The 20,650-nt window shown below is 37.7% G+C and overlaps 1 protein-coding gene across 4 annotated transcripts in view; it reads left to right on the forward strand.

Annotated features, from left to right (window-relative positions):
• PRDM5 (PR/SET domain 5) overlaps window positions 1-20,650 on the forward strand; it is a 190,754-nt gene that overhangs the window by 17,993 nt on the left and 152,111 nt on the right. For all 4 annotated transcript variants that reach the window (XM_047799170.1, XM_047799168.1, XM_047799167.1 and 1 more), the window contains exon 2: window positions 95-178. In XM_047799170.1, the coding sequence (XP_047655126.1) occupies window positions 95-178 (84 nt within the window). The remainder of the gene's footprint in view (window positions 1-94; window positions 179-20,650) is intronic.

Raw genomic sequence — 20,650 nt, forward strand, 5'->3', positions numbered from 1 at the left:
ATTCAGAGAAAAAATTTTTTCATAAGAGAAATAATGGTTAATTTTAGTAACTTGAGTATTACACTAATCCTTTTTCAATATAATTATTACTTAGGGTGAAAAGTTTGGACCTTTTGCTGGAGAGAAGAGAATGCCGGAAGACTTGGATGAAAATATGGATTACAGGTTAATGTGGGAGGTGAGGATGTGATTGTTATTTTAAGTATTCAACATATTTTTCCCTTTGTACTATTTAATGCATTTATAAAGCTAATTGACAGATAGTGATTCCAGTTGACTGTTTATGCATTGAAATGTTTCCATTTTAAGTACCTTGTACCGACCGAGTACCTTGAAAGTTTAGCACTTTAAAATAAATACCGTGGAGGAGTTCCTGATGTGGCTCGGCAGGGTAAGAACCCGTACTATTCATGAGGATGTGGGTTTGATTCCTGGCCTTCCTCAGTGAGTTAAGGATCAGATATTACTGCAAGCTGCAGTGTAGGTCACAGTTCCAGTGTTGCTGTGACTATGGCGTAGGCTGGCAGCTGCATCTCCGATTCAACTAGCCCAGGAACTTCCGTATGCTGCAGGTGCAGCCCTAAAAAGAAAACATGTGGAAATAGCTAACTAGACAATTCTTACATAGCTCTGTAGTATATAGTGCATCATTTAAAAAGAAGTTACCCATGAATAAGGATGTTCGGATTTCAAAATAAACATATTCTTTTTATGGATTTGAATTTGATTTCTGTAAATGAAATTATACTTTTCCTTCTAACTTTTTATTTCTCAGTTGAAACATTTTTGAGCTCCATGTTGGAATGAAAATCCCAGCTTAAATGTCCCATACCTTTGAAAATATATATTTAAAGAACTACGACATCATAGTCTTTTGTGGTCTAAAGTCTCTCTGATGCAGGAATTTGTATATGCAAATATACATCTGTATATTAGGATTTTTATCTTGCTTTATGCCATTTATTTCCATTACTATTTTTTTCTAATCTTTAGACAAAGAAGGGCCTGAGGGATGGAGATAGAAAAGCAGAGCTGTAGATATTGTTAAAAAAAAAAAAAAAAAAACTTGGAAAAGAAAACTCCAGTCCTAAGAGTTTTATTTGGTGGTTTCCATGAGAAGGGTGGGAGCTGAAATGTGTGTACTAAGATCATAAAATCAGAAAGGGATAGACTGCTGGATCAGAGAACTGCACATAAAATGTCTCTCTAAATGTGTATTTAGCACTTGGGGTCTCTAGAGAAGCAGAACCAATGGATGGATAGATAGGTAGATAGATAAATAGTTAAGGAATTGGCTAATGTGATTATGGGCGGGGAGGGGGCTGGTTGGAATCTGTTAGCTGGAAACTCAGACAAAAGCTGATGCTTCAGACTCGAGGCAGAACTTCTCTGGCAAAACTTACTTTTTGCAGTTAAGGCTTTGGATTGAACGAGGGCCACACAGAATACTGACAGTAATCTTCTTTATTTAAAGTCACCTGATCGTGGATTTAGCAGCGTCTACAAAATACCTTCACAGCAAAACCTAGATTAGTATTTGAGTAACTGGGTTCTACCATCTAGCCAAATTGACACATAAAACATATCATAATGTATTTTCTGCAAGCAAAATACATTTAAGCATCACCATATTGCTGAAACTGCTGTATGTGGGGAGTGATGGAAATATTATTGAAAGGTTTCTGTAGTGTGGGTAAGGAACAATGGAAATTCATAATACAGTCTTTTTTTTTTCATAATACAGTCTTTAAGTGGAAATGTTACTGATTTGCCTTAATTTAGCATGTTGTTGTGTTTATACACCAAAATTTTTTGTGGCTTTCACTATTTTTCTATAAAGTCTTAATTTTCTCAGCAGTTAAATTTTTACCATAAAGGTTTTCAAAAATCAAACATTTATGTGACAAAAATATAAACTAAGTCATAAATGAGAAAAATATCAATTATTTAAGTGGCTGTTAATGACTTTTGATATTTGTTTTGTGGCCTCTGAAATTTCAGTGTAGTGGTCAGATTAATATCTTGAACAGCTAGTTGTGATGCATTGCTAAGCCGGTAATTATTTTTATTTTGAAAAACATATGGGAAACTTAAGGAGGCTGATGGTGCCACAGTAGATCATCTAGTTTTGCATTATGTTTTCCTGAGGTTTTTTGATGTCTTTACATTATTATTTGTTTTTACACACTAGTATCCCTAGTTCTCTCACTTTGCCACCCAAAGAGCTGTTGATTTTATACATTCTAAGAAGGTTCAGGTAATGTTACATTCCTGTAATGATTGTTGTTCTCTGTTTTCTTGACTTCTTGTTTTATGCTCATGTTTTGAATAAGTAATACTTTTTTCACAATTCAGAAAGGTATTGATAAAGAGTGTCCCCATCTTCTTCAAGCCTGCTCTGTTCACCTAAGACCTTTGATCCCTTTAACCTCTTATTTCATGCATCTTTTCCCTCCCTTCTGTGGTTCTTGCTTCTCTGAGTCTTGTCTTCTGGCTGGATTGTCTGCCATTCTCTGTTCTGTCCTGTTGTGCTGCTGGGCTGGGCAGGAGAAAATCAATAGCTTTTGAGCTGCAAAGGTTACTCTCTGCTAGCTTTAATCCTATTCCTTATTATGTTAATTAAGAGAGCTTCTGGCCAGCCTTGAGTTTTATTCTTAGCGTCTTACCCAAAGAGGTACCAGGAAGGGGCCCTTCTAGGGACCCAGAATGGGCTGTAGTCTAACATTTGGAAATGAATTGTCCTAGGAGACATTTGTTGAGAAAGCAAAAGACTTTTTTGGGAAAGGACACCCTGGCAAAGAGCAGCCGGGTAAGGGAACCTAGGAGAACTGCTCTGCCACGTGGCTCCCAGTCTCCAGTTTTAGGGGAGTGTGGTTGGTTTCTGGGTTGTCTCTGGCCATTCATCCTGCTTGGCCCATATTTGGTCTGGCTTAGGGTCATTCTTGGTGGCTCACACACCTCTCAGCCAAGATGGATTCCAGCGCCAAGGATCCTGGGAAGTTGGTTTTCTCCTCCCTCCTATTGGCCCCTCCCAAATCCTCCTGGTCAGTCTTCAGAGCAGCACCCTGTTCCTTGTCAGGGCCTTCTGCTGTGAGACAGCTCATTTATGTGGGTATTATCTGCTTGGCTAGGGTGGACAGTTCCAGTCAGTGGTCTCCTCTAACATCAGGATTCAGAAGGTGCACAGAGAGAGGAGAATGAGTGGTCCTTCCACAGACTTCTCCTTGTAGAACTTGTTGGGCTTCTCAGAGGGAGATAAGGAGCCTTTTCTTCTTTGGCGAGTAAATTGGGATCACTTATTTCAGGCATTTCTAATATGCCCCATAGCTTCAAAGTGAACCACCTGCAGCTCTCAATAGTGCTTCGCCTCAAGCCAGTGGTTACCTATGTTGTGGTTATGAAACATGAGCCAGATACTGGTGGTAGAGTCTGGAAAATGATGCTATGCGAGAGAGAGTATGTGGCATAACTCTTTCTCACCTTATATTTGCTTTTCTTTTGGTGCCAGTAGTTCTGGTGGACAGGGCCAAGAGCCCCTCGGGAGCCATTTCACACCAAAGGAACTTGGAGGTACCATTTAGGATTAAGCCTACTGGTGTGCATGAGCCCCTATTAGTTTGGGAGAGGCTCTTTGGGTACCTGAGGGGGTTCAGTGGGGGGCATTGACATCTGCTGCCACCTCCCCCATTACCCCCAGAGGTGAAGCTTGACTTGGAGCATTAACTAGCACCTCAGCTTTGTTCTGTGTTGGCCACCAGGATTTGAGATTTCCCAGGGGTAGGAAGAGAATTATTGTCTTGTCTGTCCTTAAGACCAAAATCCATTCATGTCATGTTAAAATTCTCAATAATCCTTGTTTTGGAATCTTCAAGATCTTCTCTTTCTGCAATATTTTCTTCAGTATTCCAAACCACAGTTCAAATATGTCCCCTCTAGGCACTGGCTCTTAGTCTAGACACACGTTTAAATTTTGGTACCTGTAGAATGAAACATGGATCACACATTTTCATCACCACCTTTTCAGTCTACTGTTCAGGTATTCCAAAGTGTCGATGAATCCATTGTCTTCTCGAACCCTCCAAATGGCTCTTCTCTGATGGCAGTGCATTATCTTGCATGGCCTGCAAAAGGTTTTTGTGTGGAGACTGGCTTGGTGAGTTCTCAGAACTTGGCATTATCCTGATGTTTCCAGTGGAGTCATTTATTCGTGTCTGCATCTATCACGAGATCACAAAGGGCTCAGTCCCATTCCTCTTTCTTTCCTGCTCAAGCTGGGTGTTCTCTTCACAGTCTTTCAGTAGTTCAGCTCATGTAGATGGGTGAGGTGTTTTTTTGTTTTTTTTTTGGCTGCACCTGGGCACATGGAAGTTCCCGGGCCAGGGATTGAATCTACACTGCAGCTGCAGCAACACCAAATCCTTTAATCCACTGTGCCCAGGGATTGAACCTGCCCCTCTGCAGTGACCTGAGCCGCTGCAATCAAATCCTTAACCTACCTTCCCACAGCGGGAACTCCTAGATGGGTATTCAGTGGTGTGATCTGATGCAGGTCGAGCCAGCATACCTTGCTATGGTTCAGTAATACTGGATGAACCTTTGTGGACAGTTCTTGCTGTTAGATAGTTATGAACTCACAGAATCCCAAAGAACCAGATAAGAACTGGAGATTTAGGTGAAATATCTCAATTCTATGTGATGTTTTTATAGGAAATGAAATCAGATATATTTTATTAGATACTGCTTGATTTCTTACTGTTACATATAACTTAGTAGAAAAGTTTCTCAGTACAAAGACATTAGGAAAAAATGGGGTTTAAACTTTGCTTTTTAAAAAGGCCGTGCTCTTACCCTTAAGGAGCAATGATCTTGAAGGGCTCCAGAGGTAATAAATTGTAGGCTATACAAAGTATGATGAAAGCATTCTCCTTGACCTGCCTGAGCCTGCCTTACTGGTATTCAAAAAGTTTTTCATATGTTTGTTTCTCTAAATCTGTTCCCTGAAGATTGGTGAGGAAAATTTTTTAGGTCTGAGGCTAGGGAAATTACCAGAGCAATTAGTCATTACAGTTTATTAGGTAGCTGCATATTGTAAAATACAGAATATCAAATTTTCATAATTTATTTTTGTCAGCAGAAGAGATTTTGTACCTCTGGATAAATAATATGTTTTCAAAATGTAACTATCAGAAATACAGTATTACGAGATTTACAGGTATTTTTGTAAGAATTGTTAATCTCCTGCAGTTATAGTGAATTATTATTTCAAAATAATGCACATACCAGGTGAACTGGGACCCCTTTTATAGTTGGGCATTAGAACAATCCAAGTAAATAGGGATTGTTTTTGGAAACTTCCTTCCCAACCTTCAGTCTCCATTCACTTACACACTGTCAATGTTTACCAGTTAATAACCACTCTCTCTCCTTGGTCCTAACTAAGGAAGAACAGATAGGAGCCAGGTGAAGATTAAAATAGCTACTTCATCAATGAGGTATATATTATGTAAGCATGTAATAACACTTAAGTTCATGGCTTAGGAAAAGCCAAATTGGAGAATATGACAGGGACCCAAGGTCAGAGTGGGAACTTTACACTCCGCTTCTTGAATCTGGCCCTTTGTTCCAGAAGTGTACAAAGTGGGTACTCAATATTCTTGTTATATTTTGGTCTTTGCAGGGAAGAGTTGGATCTACACAGTAGATTCTGAATATATTTGTCCATCAGCTGCATGGAGAACTGTGGCCTGTGTCACAGATTTAGTTTGCATTATATCAGAGAGAGAGGCCTGCAGCCTGCTATGGAATGCACACCCTGAGCCTCATGGTAGGTCTACCTGCTGCACAGCAGGGAGCTGGGCATGGAGAGGAGTGACTGCCAGGGTCTTAATCAGCTAAAGAGAAAGAACCATAAAGGAGAGAAACCCAAAGCATATTTACTCTAATTTCTCTCTATTTTGGAGGAAAAAGCAAGGAAGCATGGAAAGGGGGAATTAGAGTTCTCTCTGAGAACATGTAGAATTAGCCTTTGTCTTTTCTTATACTGAAAAATGATGAGGCTGTTTGGAATTCTTTACAAAACAGAAATAGGCATGATAAGTGACATGTATCCCTAGGCTGAGGATGCAGTAAAGCTTTTGTTTTCTTGGGGTTTCTGTTTCAGTAAGAAAGGAGGGACATAAAACATCTTTAATGAGCAATATAAAGAAAGTGGTGTGGATATAAAGATAAAATAGGGCAAGAAAATTTATCTTACATTAGAACTTGAACACATTGATATTACTGCTGAGAACAGCTATCAAAAGACAGATTAAATACAAAGGTAATTTGCATAAGGCCATCAAAGAGCTTTTAAAGCAAGGAGTGCTATAGTGACTAAAAGCCCAGAGAGGAGAAAATTTTGAACACATGAATCGATAATCTCTAGGCTTTTTTCTCTTGGGGAAGTGGTTAGAGCTTTTCTGATTCTGGATATGGACAAGAGGCTGAAAATTTGACCTTAGCCCAAGTAAAGAGTTAGTGTTTGAGCACAGAGAAACAGGTAGGGCTTTTGGCAGTATTGTGAGATTGAAGTGACAGTATTGGAGATCCAGAGGAACTCAGAAACATTGCTGCCTCCTCCTCAAGATATTTGCAGAATTATGAAGCTGTGTGACAGAATGCTTTAAAGTTAAACCATACACTTCTGAAAGGCATGGTGTTTTCCAGTCTCATATTGCTGTGGAGGCGCCCTCAATGCACATCAGACTTTTAGTTGGAAGCGCTGTAGGGTGGTGCTATAGCAACAGGATCAGCTGAGGCTGGCTGAAGCCTACCACAGCTGCAGCCAGACTTGAATCAGCTCAATCCCTGATTAGATTAAAGAGAACAGTTTCCACCCTGCCTGGCAGAGGTCAGGGTGAACCTACTCTGGAGAAATACAATAATCTGGGTCTTCTAATTTTTTTTTAACTGTACAGTGTCCAGCATTTAATAAAAAATGACTGGGTGCTAAGAGGTAAGACCATATAACTAAAACCATGAGATAACTGGACAATGAAACTGACATAGGAGGATTCAGATATTGATTGGATTTAACAGATGAGGACTCTAAAATAACCATGATTGGTATGTTCTACAAATGAAAGTTAAAACAGTGAAAAGTTGGAGAATTTTGCTAAAAAATTAGGAGATATAAATGCCAAATGGGCATTCTAGACAGGAAAAATATAGAAGCTGAAATTGTGAGGTCAGTGTTTGAATTAGATAGTAGATATGACATACCAAAAGACGGGATTAGTGAAGATGAAAAGAAGTCGGTAGAAAATAATTAAAATGAAGCACAGAGACTAAAATATGTGGGATAGTGAATGTATCAATATATCTTATAACATTAGGATCTTTTAGCATTTAAAGGAAAAAAGTGAGAAGATGGGGAAGAAGCAAATTTGATGCAATAATGGTTAAGAATTTTCCAGAACTGTTTCAAAAACTTTACCTGATAAATCGAAAAAGTTCTGTGAACCTCAAGCAGCATCACTATAAAGAAAACGACACCCAGGTAAATCTTGGTAAAACTATTGAAAACGAAGACAGTCTAAAAAACATACAGAAAACCAGAGGCATTACTTTCAAAAAAGAAACAGACTGATAGCTGCCTTATTTTAACAGAAAAAGCTAATGTAGACAACAACTGAAACTTATCTTTAAGGTAAGAGAAAACAGTTAACAATCTAGAAATTCTATATCCAGCAAAATTATTAAAAATGAAAGGATAGTTGTCTGAGCCTCTTCGAGTGTGTTCATCTCCATATGTGATTGTGCTTTGGGTTTTTTCCCACAGCATTAGCCTGAACTGTGTCTTCATTCACTCTTCAGCTGGGGAAACCAAGATCACTTCCAAATGCCATGCAGAGGAAAAAATGGCTACTCTGGATTCACTGAAGGGAAGGAAAGAGCAATAGCAAACATTCTGTATTCTGTCAATTTCTACTGTACAGCAGAGACCCAGTCATATATATATATATATATGTATGTATGTATATATATTCTTTTCTCACACTATCCTCCATCATGTTCCATCACAAGTGACTAAATATAGTTCCCTGTGCTATACAGCAGGATCTCATTGCTTATCCAGTCCAAATGCAATAGTTTTCATCTATTAACCCCAAAGTCCCAGCCCATCTCACTCCCTCCTCCTCTCCCTCCCCCTTGACAACCACAAGTCTGTTCTCCAAGTCCATGAGTTTCTTTTCTGTGGAAAAGTTTGTTTGTGCTTTAATATTAGATTCAAGATATAGGTGATATCATATGGTATTTGTCTTTCTCTTTCTGACTTACTTCACTTAGTATGGGAGTCTCCATCCATGTTGCTGCAAATGGCATTATTTTGTTCTTTTTTATGGCTGAGTAGTATTCTGTTGTGTATATGTACCACATCTTAATCCATTCATCTGTCTCTGGACATTTAGGTTGTTTCCATGTCTTGGCTATTGTGAGTAGTGCTGCAGGGAACATATGGATGCATGTGTCTTTTTCAAGAAAAGTTTTGTCTGGATATACGCTCAAGAGTGGAATTGCTGGGTCACATGGTAGTTCTGTATTTAGGTTTTGGGGGTACTTCCATACTGTTTTCCATAGTGGTTGTACCTAATTTACATTCCCACCAACAGTGTAGGAGGGTTCCCTTTTCTCCACACTCTCTCCAATGTTTGTTATTTCTGGACTTATTAATGATGGTCATTCTGAGAGGTGTGAGGTGGTACCTCATAGTAGTTTAAACTTGCATTTCTCTAATAAATCACTGATGTTGAGCATTTTTTCTTTCTTTTTTTTTTTAAAGTATCTTTTTCCATTGCATTCAACAAATTAAGCCATACTCTTTTTTTAATTAATTTTTTAATTAACACAGAGTATATGGAAATTCCCAGGCTAGGGGTTTAATCAGGGCTACAGCTGCTGGATTGCGCCACAGCCACACCAGATCCAAGCTGTGTCTCTGACCTATACCACAGCTCACAGCTTCACCAGATCCCTAGCCCACTGAGCAAGGCCAGGGATCAAACCCTCAACCTCATGATTCCTAGTCTGATTCGTTTCTGCTGCACCACAGTAGGAACTCTGAGCATTTTTTCGTGTGCTTCTTGGCCATCTGTATATCTTTGGAAAAATGTCTGTTCAGGTCTTTTGTCCATTTTTCCATTGAGTTGTTGCTTTTTTTACTGTTGAGTTGTATAAGTTGTTTGTGTGTTTTAGAGATTAAACCGTTGTCAGTTGCATTGTTTGAAACTATTTTCTCCCATTCCATTGGTTGCCTATTGTTTTTTTTGTTTGTTTGTTTTGTTTTTATATGGTTTCCTTTGCTGTGCAAAAGCTTTTGAGTATGATTGGGTCCCATTGGTTTATTTTTGCTTTTATTTCTGTTGCTTTGGGAGACTGACCTGAGAAAATATTTGTATGGTTGATGTCATAGAATGGTTTGCCTATGTTCTCTTCTAGGAGTTTGATGGTGTCTGTTTTAAGACTTTAAGCCATTTTGAGGTTATTTTTATGCATGGCATGAGGGTGTTTTTGTTTCATTGATTTAGATGAGGCTCTCCAGTTTTCCCAGCATCACTTGCTAAAAAGACTGTCTTTTTCTCATTTCGTATTCTTGCCTCCTTTCTCGAAGATTAATTGACCATTGGTGTCTGGGTTTATTTACGGGTGCTCTGTTCTGTTGCATTGGTCTGCATGTCTGTTTTGGTACCAGTACCACACTGTCTTGATTACTGTAACTTTGTAATATTGTCTGAAGTCTGGGAGAGTTATGCCTCCTGCTTGGTTTTTGTTCCTCAGAATTGCTTTGGCAATTCTGGGTCTTTTGTGGTTCCACATAAATGTTTGGATTGTTTGTTCTAGTTCTGTGAAAAATGTCATGAGTAATTTGATGGGGATTGCATTGAATCTGTAGATTGCTTTGGGTTGTATGGCCATTTTTCTCATATTAATTATTCCAGCCCAGGAGCATGGAATGTCTTTCCATTTCTTTGAATCCTCTTTAATTTCCTTGATTCATGTTTTATAGTTCTCAGCATATAAGTCTTTCACCTCCTTAGTCAGGTTTATTCCTAGGTGTTTAATTTTGTGGGATGTGATTTTAAAAGGTATTATTTTTTTATATTCCTTTTCTAACATTTCACCATTATGCAACTGATTTCACCAAATGCAACTGATTTCTGTATGTTAATCTTTTTTTTCTTTTTTTTTTGTCTTTTGTCCTTTTAGGGCTGCATATGTGGCATATGCAGGTTCCCAGGCTAGGGGTCTAATTGGAGCTGTTGCTGCCGGCCTATGCCACAGCAACGCCAGATCCGAGCTGCATCTGTGACCTACACCACAGCTCACAGCACCGGATCCTTAACCCACTGAGCAAGGCCAGGCGTCGAACCCACAACCCAATGGTTCCTAGTTGAAATCGTTTCCTTTGAGCCACAATGGGAACTCCTGAATGTTAATCTTGTATCCTGCTACTTTGCTGGATTTGGCAATCAGTTTGAGTAGCTTTTGTGTGGGGTCCTTTGGGTTTTCTATATATAGTATCATGTGATCTGCACACAGTGACAACTTTACCTCTTCTTTTCCATTTTGGATACCTTTTATTTCTTTTGTTTGTCTGATTGCTGTGGCTAGGACTTCCAGTACTATGTTGAATAACAGTGGTGAGAGTGGGCACCCTTGTCTTGTTCCAGATTTTAGTGGGAAGGCTTTCAGTTTTTCTCCATTGAGTATTATATTTGCTGTGGATTTGTTGTAAATGGCTTTTATTATGTTAAGGTATGTTCCCTCTGTACCCACTTTGGTAAGAGTTTTTATAATGAATAGATGTTGGACTTTGTCAAATGCTTTTTCTGCATTTATTGAGACGATCATGTGGTTTTTGACTTTTCTTTTGTTAATGTGGTGCATGGTATTGATTGATTTGCATGTGTTGACCCATCCTTGTGAACCTGAGATGAATCCCACTTGGTCATGGGGTGTGATCTTTTTTATATGTTGTTGGATTTGGTTGGCTACAATTTTGTTGAGAATTTTTGCGTGTATATTCATTGAAGATATTGGCCTATAATTTTCTTTATGGGTAGTATCTTTGGTTTTGGAATTAGGGTGATTGTGGTGTCATAGAACGTCTTCGGGAGTGTTCCTTCTTCAACCTATTGGAAAAATTTAACGATGGGTACAAGTTTGGTAGAATTTGCCTGTGAAGCCTCTGGTCTTGAACTTTTGTTTGTAGTGAGTGTTTTTATTACATATTCAGTTTCATTTCTAGTGATCTGTCTGTTCAGTTGACCTATTTCTTCTTGATTCAGTTTTGTCAGGGTGTATGTCTCTAGAAAGTTGTCCATTTCTTCTAGGTTATCAAATTTGTTGGCATAGAATTATTTGTAGTATTCTCTTATTATTATTATTTTTTGTATTTCTGCAGTATCTATTGAGATTTCTCCTTTTTCATTTCTTATTTTGTTTATTTGAGTTCTTTCCTCTTTTTGGTAAGTCTGGCCAGAGGTTTGTCAATTTTCTTTATCCTTTCAGAGACCAAGCTCTTACTTTTATTGATTTTTTTCTATTGACTTTGAATCTCTATTTTATTGATTTCCTCTCTGATCTTTATGATTTGCTTCCTTCTGCTAACTTTAGGTTTTGTTTGTTCTTTTTCTAATTCATTTAGGTGGTAAGTTAAGTTGTTGATTTGAGGTTTTTCTTCTTTTTTGAGGAAGGCCTGTACAGCTATGAACTTCCCTCTAAGCATTGCTTTTGCAGTGTGCTATAGATTTTGAATGGTTGTGTTTTCATTATCATTTGTCTCGAGGTATTTTTTAATTTCCCTTTTGATTTCTGTATTGACCCATTGTTTTTTTAGTAGCATGTTTTTTAGTCTACCTGTAGTCAGTTTTTTCTCATTTCTTTTCCTATGGCTCATTTCTAGTTTTATGCCATTGTGGTCAGAGAAGATGCTTGAAATAATTTCTGTGCTCTTAAATGTGTTGAGGTTAGTTTTATGCCCCAGTATGTGGTCAGTCCTTGAGAATGTTCCATATGCACTTGAAAAGAATGTACATTCTGATTTTTTTTGGCTGTAATGCCCTGGAAATGTCAATAAGGTCTAACTTTTCTTTCGTGTCCTTTAGGATCTCTCTTGCCTTATTGATTTTCTGTCTAGAGGATCCGTCCATTGATGTGAGTAGGGTGTTAAAGTCTTCTACTATTACTGTATTCCCATAAATTTCTCTTTTTATGTGTTATTATTTGTTGTATGTATCTGGGCGCTCCTATATTAGCATATATATGGATGATTTTAATATCCTTTTCTTGAATGGATCCTATTACCATTAAATAGTGTCCTTCTTTGTCTTTATGGCCTTTGTTTTAAATTGTGTTTTGTCTGATATGAGTATTGCAACTCCTACTTTCCTGTCTTGTCATTGGCATGAAATATCTTTTCCCATCCTCTCTTTCATTAAGTACTAAGTACTTCCATTAAAACACTGTTGTTAATTGGTTGGATCCAAAAACCAACAAATTTCCCTGAAGAGATAATTTTAAAATATAAGGACACAGAAAACTTGAAAATAAAAGAATGGAAAAAGGTATGTTATGACAATACAAATGGAAAGAAATCAGGTATAACCTTACTAGTATTTGACACAGTGGATTTTAAGGAAAAAAATTACTGAAGATAAAGGCAGGCTACCCACTGAAAGATGTATATGTTCCAGATATGAAAGCAATCCAAATGGAAGACTTAAGCACATCTTTCTTAGTTGCTGATAGAATAAGGAGGAAGTTAAAACTGGAAAAGAGATAGAATATTTAATATAGATGGTCTAGTTGCCATACAGAACCCTGTATCCAATGATGGTTGATCAAATAATGCACATGGATCACTTACCAAAATTAATAATATGCTGAGTCATAAAACACAAGATTTTGAGGGTGCAATCTCATTAAAAATCTTGGCAAATTTATTTTTTGGTCGATTTTATATGAAAATCTGAGGGTTCATGCGTTACTAAGTTAGCTTTAAAGCAAAAGAACAGAAAGGAGGACTTATCAGACCTCAAGGCATATTATAAAGGAATTCTAATTTAATACTGCTGTGTTGGCACAAGAATAAACAAATAGACTTTTTTTCTTTTTTTTTTTAACAAAGGTGTCGTTAACAATATGGTGAAGAAAGGGTGGCATTTTCAATGATAGTGTTAGGTCAAATGATTCCCTCTATGCAAAAAAAAGATTTTATCTAGAGTATGTTGACACCTACAATTGATTTTTCTTTTTTTTAGTGGGCAAAACTCTTGAACAGGCACTTCACACAAGGAGATATCTACCTAAATGGTCAATAAATATGAAAAGAGCTTCATTAGTTATCTTGGAAATGCAAACCAAAAGCACAGTGAGATGCCATGATATATTCACCAGAATGACTAAAATAAAAAATAATGGTGCAAGAATTATCTGGAATTCTCATATGCAAACATTGGCTTTTAAATTGGTATGGGCACTTTGGAAAACCATTTAGTGTGGTACATACTGGAGCTGAGTATATGCATATGATATGATACCAAAGTTCCATTATGCATATTCCTAGTAGAAATGTCTTTATATATTTACTAAAAGACTTGTACAAAAATTTTCAATTCTGTGATAATCTATATGGGAAAAGAATCTGAAAAAGAAAAAAAAGAATCAACAGAGGTTATCTCAGACTGTACAGATGTATATTCATGAAAAAGATGATTATAAAGCTTTTCACAGTGAATATCCTACACAGCTATACTCACAACACAGATGAATCTTAGAAGCATAATACTGAGTGAAAGAAGCTGGAGACAAAGGAATTCATACTATATGATTTTCTTCATATGAAGGTCAAAACCAGGTAAAGGTGTAATCTGTAAGTGAGGGCTGTGGTTACCTTGTTGTGAGCATAGGGACTGGAAGTGGGGACTTGGGCACATTTCTGGGGCTGTTTGTTGATCTGTGTGCTAGTTTGTGAGTTTGGTGTCTTTGCTTTTTGAGAATTCATTGAACTATACACTTATTTAAAGTTTTCTCTCTCTCTCTTTTTTTTTTGTAGTTGTGTTACACTTCAACAGAAAGGTAACTTTTAAAAATAGAACAATGGGATAAAATGCTGTGGCTTTTAGTTTCTACTTTAGCACTCCAGCTGGGCCATCAGGTTGTTCTGAGATCTGCACACAAGAGTGCAGCGATATGAGGACAACCTGGATTAAGTATCCAGGAAGTAGCAGAGATGGCAATGAATTTGGTCTGTTCAAAGGACGGAAACAAAGCCAGTGATGCTAGTGGTTAACGGTCAGTGGGACAGTGGTAGGGCATAAGATTAGAATGGTAGTTATGGGTCAGATCACAGGGTTTGTTGCAGGCCCAGGAGAATGATGTGATTCTGTTCATGCCTTGAAAAGAGCACTGTGTCTGCTGTGTGGAGAGCAGGCTGGAGGGAGCAGGCACACCAGGCAGGAGTTTGCTGCTGGGGTAGACGTGTGATTTGATGGTGGCCTGGACTTGGTCCTTAGCAGTCAAGTTGGTGAGAATTGGTTGGCTTCTGGTTGTATAGGGATTGAGGGTAACTAATTTAGGCTTGGTAATGGGTTATGTGTTGAAAGAGAAAAATCCAGCATGACTTTCAAGAGTTTGGCCTATGCCATATGGGTGGAAAGTGGTGACATTTCTGATATAAGACAGTTGGAGCGTTACAGTGAAGAGGCTAGGAGGGTGGGAGTGGTGTACCATGCTGTAAACTTTTGAACATGGGGCATTGTCTTATTAATCTTTACTCCTCAGATCTTAGAATAGTATCTCTAACATTAATACAGTGAGGTAAAAGTTCATTTTATAGTTAATATTTAGTAAATCATTCATATTCAGTAAACATTGAATAAGTATGTAAGTTATTATTTTTTTTTACCAACATTGGCATTCTTAGAGAATATATAATGTAAGGATTAAAAAAAGAAACAACTTATTGATTGATTACCTTGGTATTTCACTCCCTTGGGTTTGCCTACTTTGTAGACATTTTTCTTTTCTTTTGTCATGAAGATGGTGATTTGAGTGAACTATAGTTTTTAAAGAAGCTGATTGGTTGGATATTAAACTGGACATTTTGTTTAGATGTTTTCCTCTTTCTTTGCAGTTATTTTGTGATTACAGCTGTTCTGCTGTGTGGGAATCTGATTCAGCACCAGGTTGCCAGTGTGCTTTAGTTTTTGGAAGAAATGTTTTCAATTGTTTAAAATCTTTTATTTTTCTTGTTTATGGAGGTCCTTTTAGGTGTTTGGAACAAAGAAGTTTCTTTACCAAATGTTTTTCTTTTGCAGATGATAACATTTTGTTTTAGGTTCCAAATGGAACCACTTAATGTAGACATTAGTGGAAAAATACCACCTAAGAAGCCTTGTAGAATTCCGAGAATCCTAAGACAAATGTCACAGTGCATTCCTCCTGACTTCAGTCCTCCAGTTTGGGATAAAACAGAGTGATTCAGTGTTACATGTCTTCTGGAAGTTCTGCGTTTGTTTTGTGGTGGTTGTTTCTCTGCTCAGAAGGAGTCAGAAGATGGCTCCTACCTGAGGGTGTCAGCCAGCTTCTGCCCTTCAGCCAAACCTGAGGTAGGATTAGAAAAATGTTGGAAATCCAGGCTGGGTAGTTTGGTTAAAGATTAAAATACAAAACAAAACAAAAAACAGCGTTTTCGTCATCTTGGTGATTCTAATCACAGCTTAGAGCACTATGGGAATTTCATGAAATAGATGCATGTGGCTCTAAACAGCAGCAACTGCAAGTTGTTTAAATAAAGCTAACATAATGCCCAATAAGAGGAAATTCAACAGTCCAGCAGGTTTCAGAGAGATGCTTGATTCATTAGTTTAATAATGTTACCCAGATTCTTCCTATCTCTTGGCTTTGCTGACCTTGGTAGTGGCTAAATCCTGAAACTGGTGGCAGACACCAGGCAGATTTGTTAAGGTATTGTCCATAAAGAGCCAAGGATACTTCATTTTTTTTTCCTTTAAAATGACACCTTTTCAAGAACTCTTTTCCTGTAGTACATCTCCCCTAAGATACTGCATCTTGATGCCTTAACTGGCAAAGGGGGTGGGATTGCTCTTACCCAGTCAGGCATAACCTTGAGCTGGGATAGGTGAGCTTTCCCTTAAACTTCATGGGACATGGGAACAAGATGAGTCTTCCTCGAGGAAAAGCAGGGTGTATATTCAGAGGCAGTGACCCCCATAAGAATGACCACACTGGTTATTGTTCATTCAACAGCTATATCTTGAATGTTTACTCTGTCCCAGATGATGTGTTAGGTGCTGCATTTATCTAGATATGTATATATATATATATCTGTATCTATATCTATATCTATATCTATATATATATAAAGCTGGCAGAGAAGGTAGATCTTAGTGTCTGGTACATAGTCTAGTATATGTGTCTTTCTTTATTTCCATGTTCTCCAAGTGATTTGATTAGGGAGTGTAGGAAACACACTTACTGAAAGTCTTTTTGGTTATTACAGTTCTTAAAAGAGCAGTGCTGCCATAGGTTGGGGCCAGTATTTTAAATAGAGGGAAAGCATAAATGAAGGGAGATGCATATATGAACCAAGTTATGCTTTCAAAACATATATTTTTCATTACACAAGTCACATAGGACTACATGATGGGAAAAAGGCGAAGTTAAGGTCCCACATTGTCTTTTTTATGTGTATCCACTCTTACAAGTAATTCTTGTGTGCATTTCCATGCATATTTAAGACCAACAGAAATTATATGAGTTTTTATGTGTGTGTGTGTATAAATATATATGTATATTTAATTTTTTTCATTTTTATGGCTGTACTGGTGGCATATAAATATTCCCGGGTTAGGGATTGAATCAGAGCTGCAGCTGCTGGCCTAAGCCACAGCAACGCAGGACCTGAGCTGCATCTGTGACCTGTACTGCAGCTTGTGGCAACGCCAGATCCTTAACTCACTAAGTGAGGCCAGGGATCAAACCTCCATGCTCACGGACACTATGTTGGGTTCTTAACCTGCTGAACCACAGCAGGAACTCCTATATATCTTATTTTAATTTATGAAATAGTAACATTGCATTTTTGAAATGTTATCACTGAGAGAGCCTAGTCTTTTCACTAATAGTTTATATATAAATGAAGAAGGCTTTTGTGAATTATTTTTATAGCGGCTCTATTGAGATATGATTCATATACCATAAAATTCAGCATTCAGTATTCATAAGTAGTTTTTAATGTGTATAGAATGTGAAGTCATCACCACTATCAAATTTAGAATATTTTCATCATCCCCTAAAGAAACCTTGTACCTATTAGCAATTGTTTTTTTTTGTTTTTGTTTTTTTTGGGCTTGTCTTTTTAGGGCCCACCTGTGGCATATGGAGGTTCCCAGATTAGGGGGTGAATTGGAGTCATAGCCGCCTGCCTACGCCAGAGCCACAGCCATGCAGGATCCAAGCCATGTCTGCAAGCTACACCACAGCTCAGGGCAATGCAGGATCCTTAACCCACTGAGTGAGGGATTGAACCTGCGTCCTTATGGATGCTAGTCAGGTTCATTAACCGCTGAGGCACGACAGGAACTCCAGCAGTTGTTTCTAAGTGTTTTATGTACCCAGAAATATCTTGTGTAAAATTACATTTTAAAGTGCCGTGTTTCTCTAATTTTTAGTCCTTATACTAAAAGTTCAGATAACTCTTTAGGGCTAGTTTCAGAGAAAATATTTAAGATTCTTAGAAGGATCTCTGAGAATGATTGTATACATTTTTGGAAATAAATAAAAACCTTCAGCAGTGCATGAAATTTCAGTAGAGATTGGTCTAAGTTTCAGTATTTATTGCATAAATAAAAATAAAAGTTTCATGAAATTAGTGGTAATCAGTTTTCCTATGTCTTTAGATTTCTAACTGTATAATAGAAAAAGATGTTTAGCAAAACGAGAAAATCAACTTTAAGAAAGTGCAGTGCCAGGGGATTAGAGTAACTGATCTTTATTACTCTAGCCCTATGATAATTAATGATTTCATTTTCTTTACATTGAGAACTGAGAAAATGAGGGCTAAAGGGAAAAATCTTAAGTAATGTAACTCACATTCAAGTCTTTCATATTTCTTCTAAATCACACTTTAAGATAACATTATTGGAGTTCCTGCCATGGCGCAGTGGTTAAGGAATCCGACTAGGAACCATGAGGTTGTGGGTTTGATCCCTGCCCTTGCTCAGTGGGTTGAGGATCCAGCATTGCCGTGAGCTATGGTGTAGGTTGCAGACATGGCTCGGATCCTGCGTTGCTGTGGCTCTGGCATAGGCTGGCAGCTACAGCTCCGATTCGACCCCTAGCCTGGGAACCTCCATATGCTGCGAGAGTGGCCCAAGAAATAGCAAAAAGACAAAAAGACAAAAAAAAAATTTAAATAGCATTATTTAAGTGTGCAGACCTCCATTGTCCAGTATGGTAGCCACCAGCTACCTGTGTCTGTGAGCACTTGATATCTGGTTAGTATGACTGAGGAGACTGAATTTTAAATTAATTTTAATTTTAGTTAATTAAATTTTAATTTAAACACAAAAGTAATGTAAAATGTTTTTTCCATTAAAATGCATCTTGATTCTCTTGTACGACTATCTTTTATTTTTCCATTACATCATGTGAGATATTATTGTATTACAGATTTTCATCAGGCATGTGCATTTTTTTAAAAAATTTTTTTTATTTTCTTTTTGCCTTTTTTTTTTTTTTTTTTGTCTTTGCTATTTCTTTGGGCCGCTCCTGTGGCATATGGAGGTTCCCAGGCTAGGGGTCCAATCGGAGCTGTAACCACCGGCCTACGCCAGAGCCACAGCAACGCGGGATCCGAGCCGCGTCTGCAGCCTACACCACAGCTCACGGCAACGCCGGATCGTTAACCCACTGAGCAAGGGCAGGGACCGAACCCGCAACCTCATGGTTCCTAGTCGGATTTGTTAACCACTGAGCCACGACGGGAACTCCTGCATTTTTTTTTAATGTTTTATAGACTCATGTCACTGACTTAATACATGTCAGGGAAATAGTTCAAATGTTTTTCTGAAAATATATCAAAATATTTTCCTACATACCTATTTAACATTGTAATGTGTATTTAAATATTTGGACAGAATGAATTGTAATGATACCTTTGTAGTTAGTAATTATATAAAAATATTTGTTAGGCATGTGTTTACATATACTATATTCTATGTATATTTTATGTATTTTCAGATGGTTATTTCAATTACTATATCATTACATTAGCTTTCTATGTAAAAATGAAGCATGGAAAAATATTCCTTCCAGTATTCATAAAAGAATATGAAATTGGTTGCCAAAAATCAGAATTAAATGTACAATTAAAAAAATTACATATGATTTCGATAGTAATTGGGAGTGTAGTTTTGGCCACCTTGGTTCTTGGTCACAGGAAAAAAAAACCTTTTAAGTTGGAGTATAAAAGAAATTATAATGGTTAATGAAAAATTTCTAGAAAACTATGAGGAAAAAGAAAAAGTGAAAGATCAGACAATTAATACATGACGTTCTAATAATAGAGATCAAACAAGCCAAAGTTGGAGTTCCCGTCGTGGCGCAGTGGTTAACGAATCCGACTAGGAACCATGAGGTTGCGGGTTCGGTCCCTGCCCTTGCTCAGTGGGTTAACGATCTGGCGTTGCCGTGAGCTGTGGTGTAGGTTGCAGACGCGGCTCGGATCCCGCGTTGCTGTGGCTCTGGCATAGGCCGGTGGCTACAGCTCCGATTGGACCCCTAGCCTGGGAACCTCCATATGCCGCGGGAGGGGCCCAAAGAAATAGCAAAAAGACAAAAAAAAAAAAAGAGTCAAAGTTGAGAAATTGCAAGTATGTGTTGTACGTTCTCTATGTACAAATGTGTAAGGACATGTATCCACCATTATATCATACAGAATAATTTCATTACCCTAAAGATCCTCTGCATTCTGCTTATTCAACCTTCCCTTCCTTTCTCAACCCTTATCTTTTTACTGTCTCCAGAGTTTTGCCTTTTCCAGAATGTCATGTAATTGGAATCAGACTAGCTTCCTTCATTTAATGATAAGAATTTGAGCTTCTCCATGTCCTTTTGTGGCTTGATAGCTCATTTATTTTTATCATTGAATAATATTCCATTTTATGTGTGTACCACATTTTGTCCATTCACCTAATTGAAGAACATTCTTGGTTGCTTCCAAACTTTGGCAGTTATAAATAAAGCAGCTATAAACATTTGTCTGCAGGATTTTGTGTGGACATAAATTTCCATCTCATTTGAGTAAACACCAAATAGCATAATTCCTGGGAGGAATTATCTTATAAGAATGTGTCTAGTTTTGTTTAAAACTACCAAATTGTCTTCCATGGTAACAGTGCCATTTTGCATTCCCACTAGCAAACGAATACGAGTTTCTTTTGCTTCTCATCCTCTGAGCATTTGATGTTGTCAGTCTTTCAGATTTTGGCCATTCTGATAGGTATATAGTAGTATCTCATAGTATCTCATTGCTCTTTTAATTTGCATTTCCCTAATGACAATGATGTTGAACATTCTTTCATAA

The sequence above is a fragment of the Phacochoerus africanus genome, chromosome 10, assembly GCF_016906955.1.
Source record: "Phacochoerus africanus isolate WHEZ1 chromosome 10, ROS_Pafr_v1, whole genome shotgun sequence".
NCBI lineage: Eukaryota > Metazoa > Chordata > Mammalia > Artiodactyla > Suidae > Phacochoerus > Phacochoerus africanus.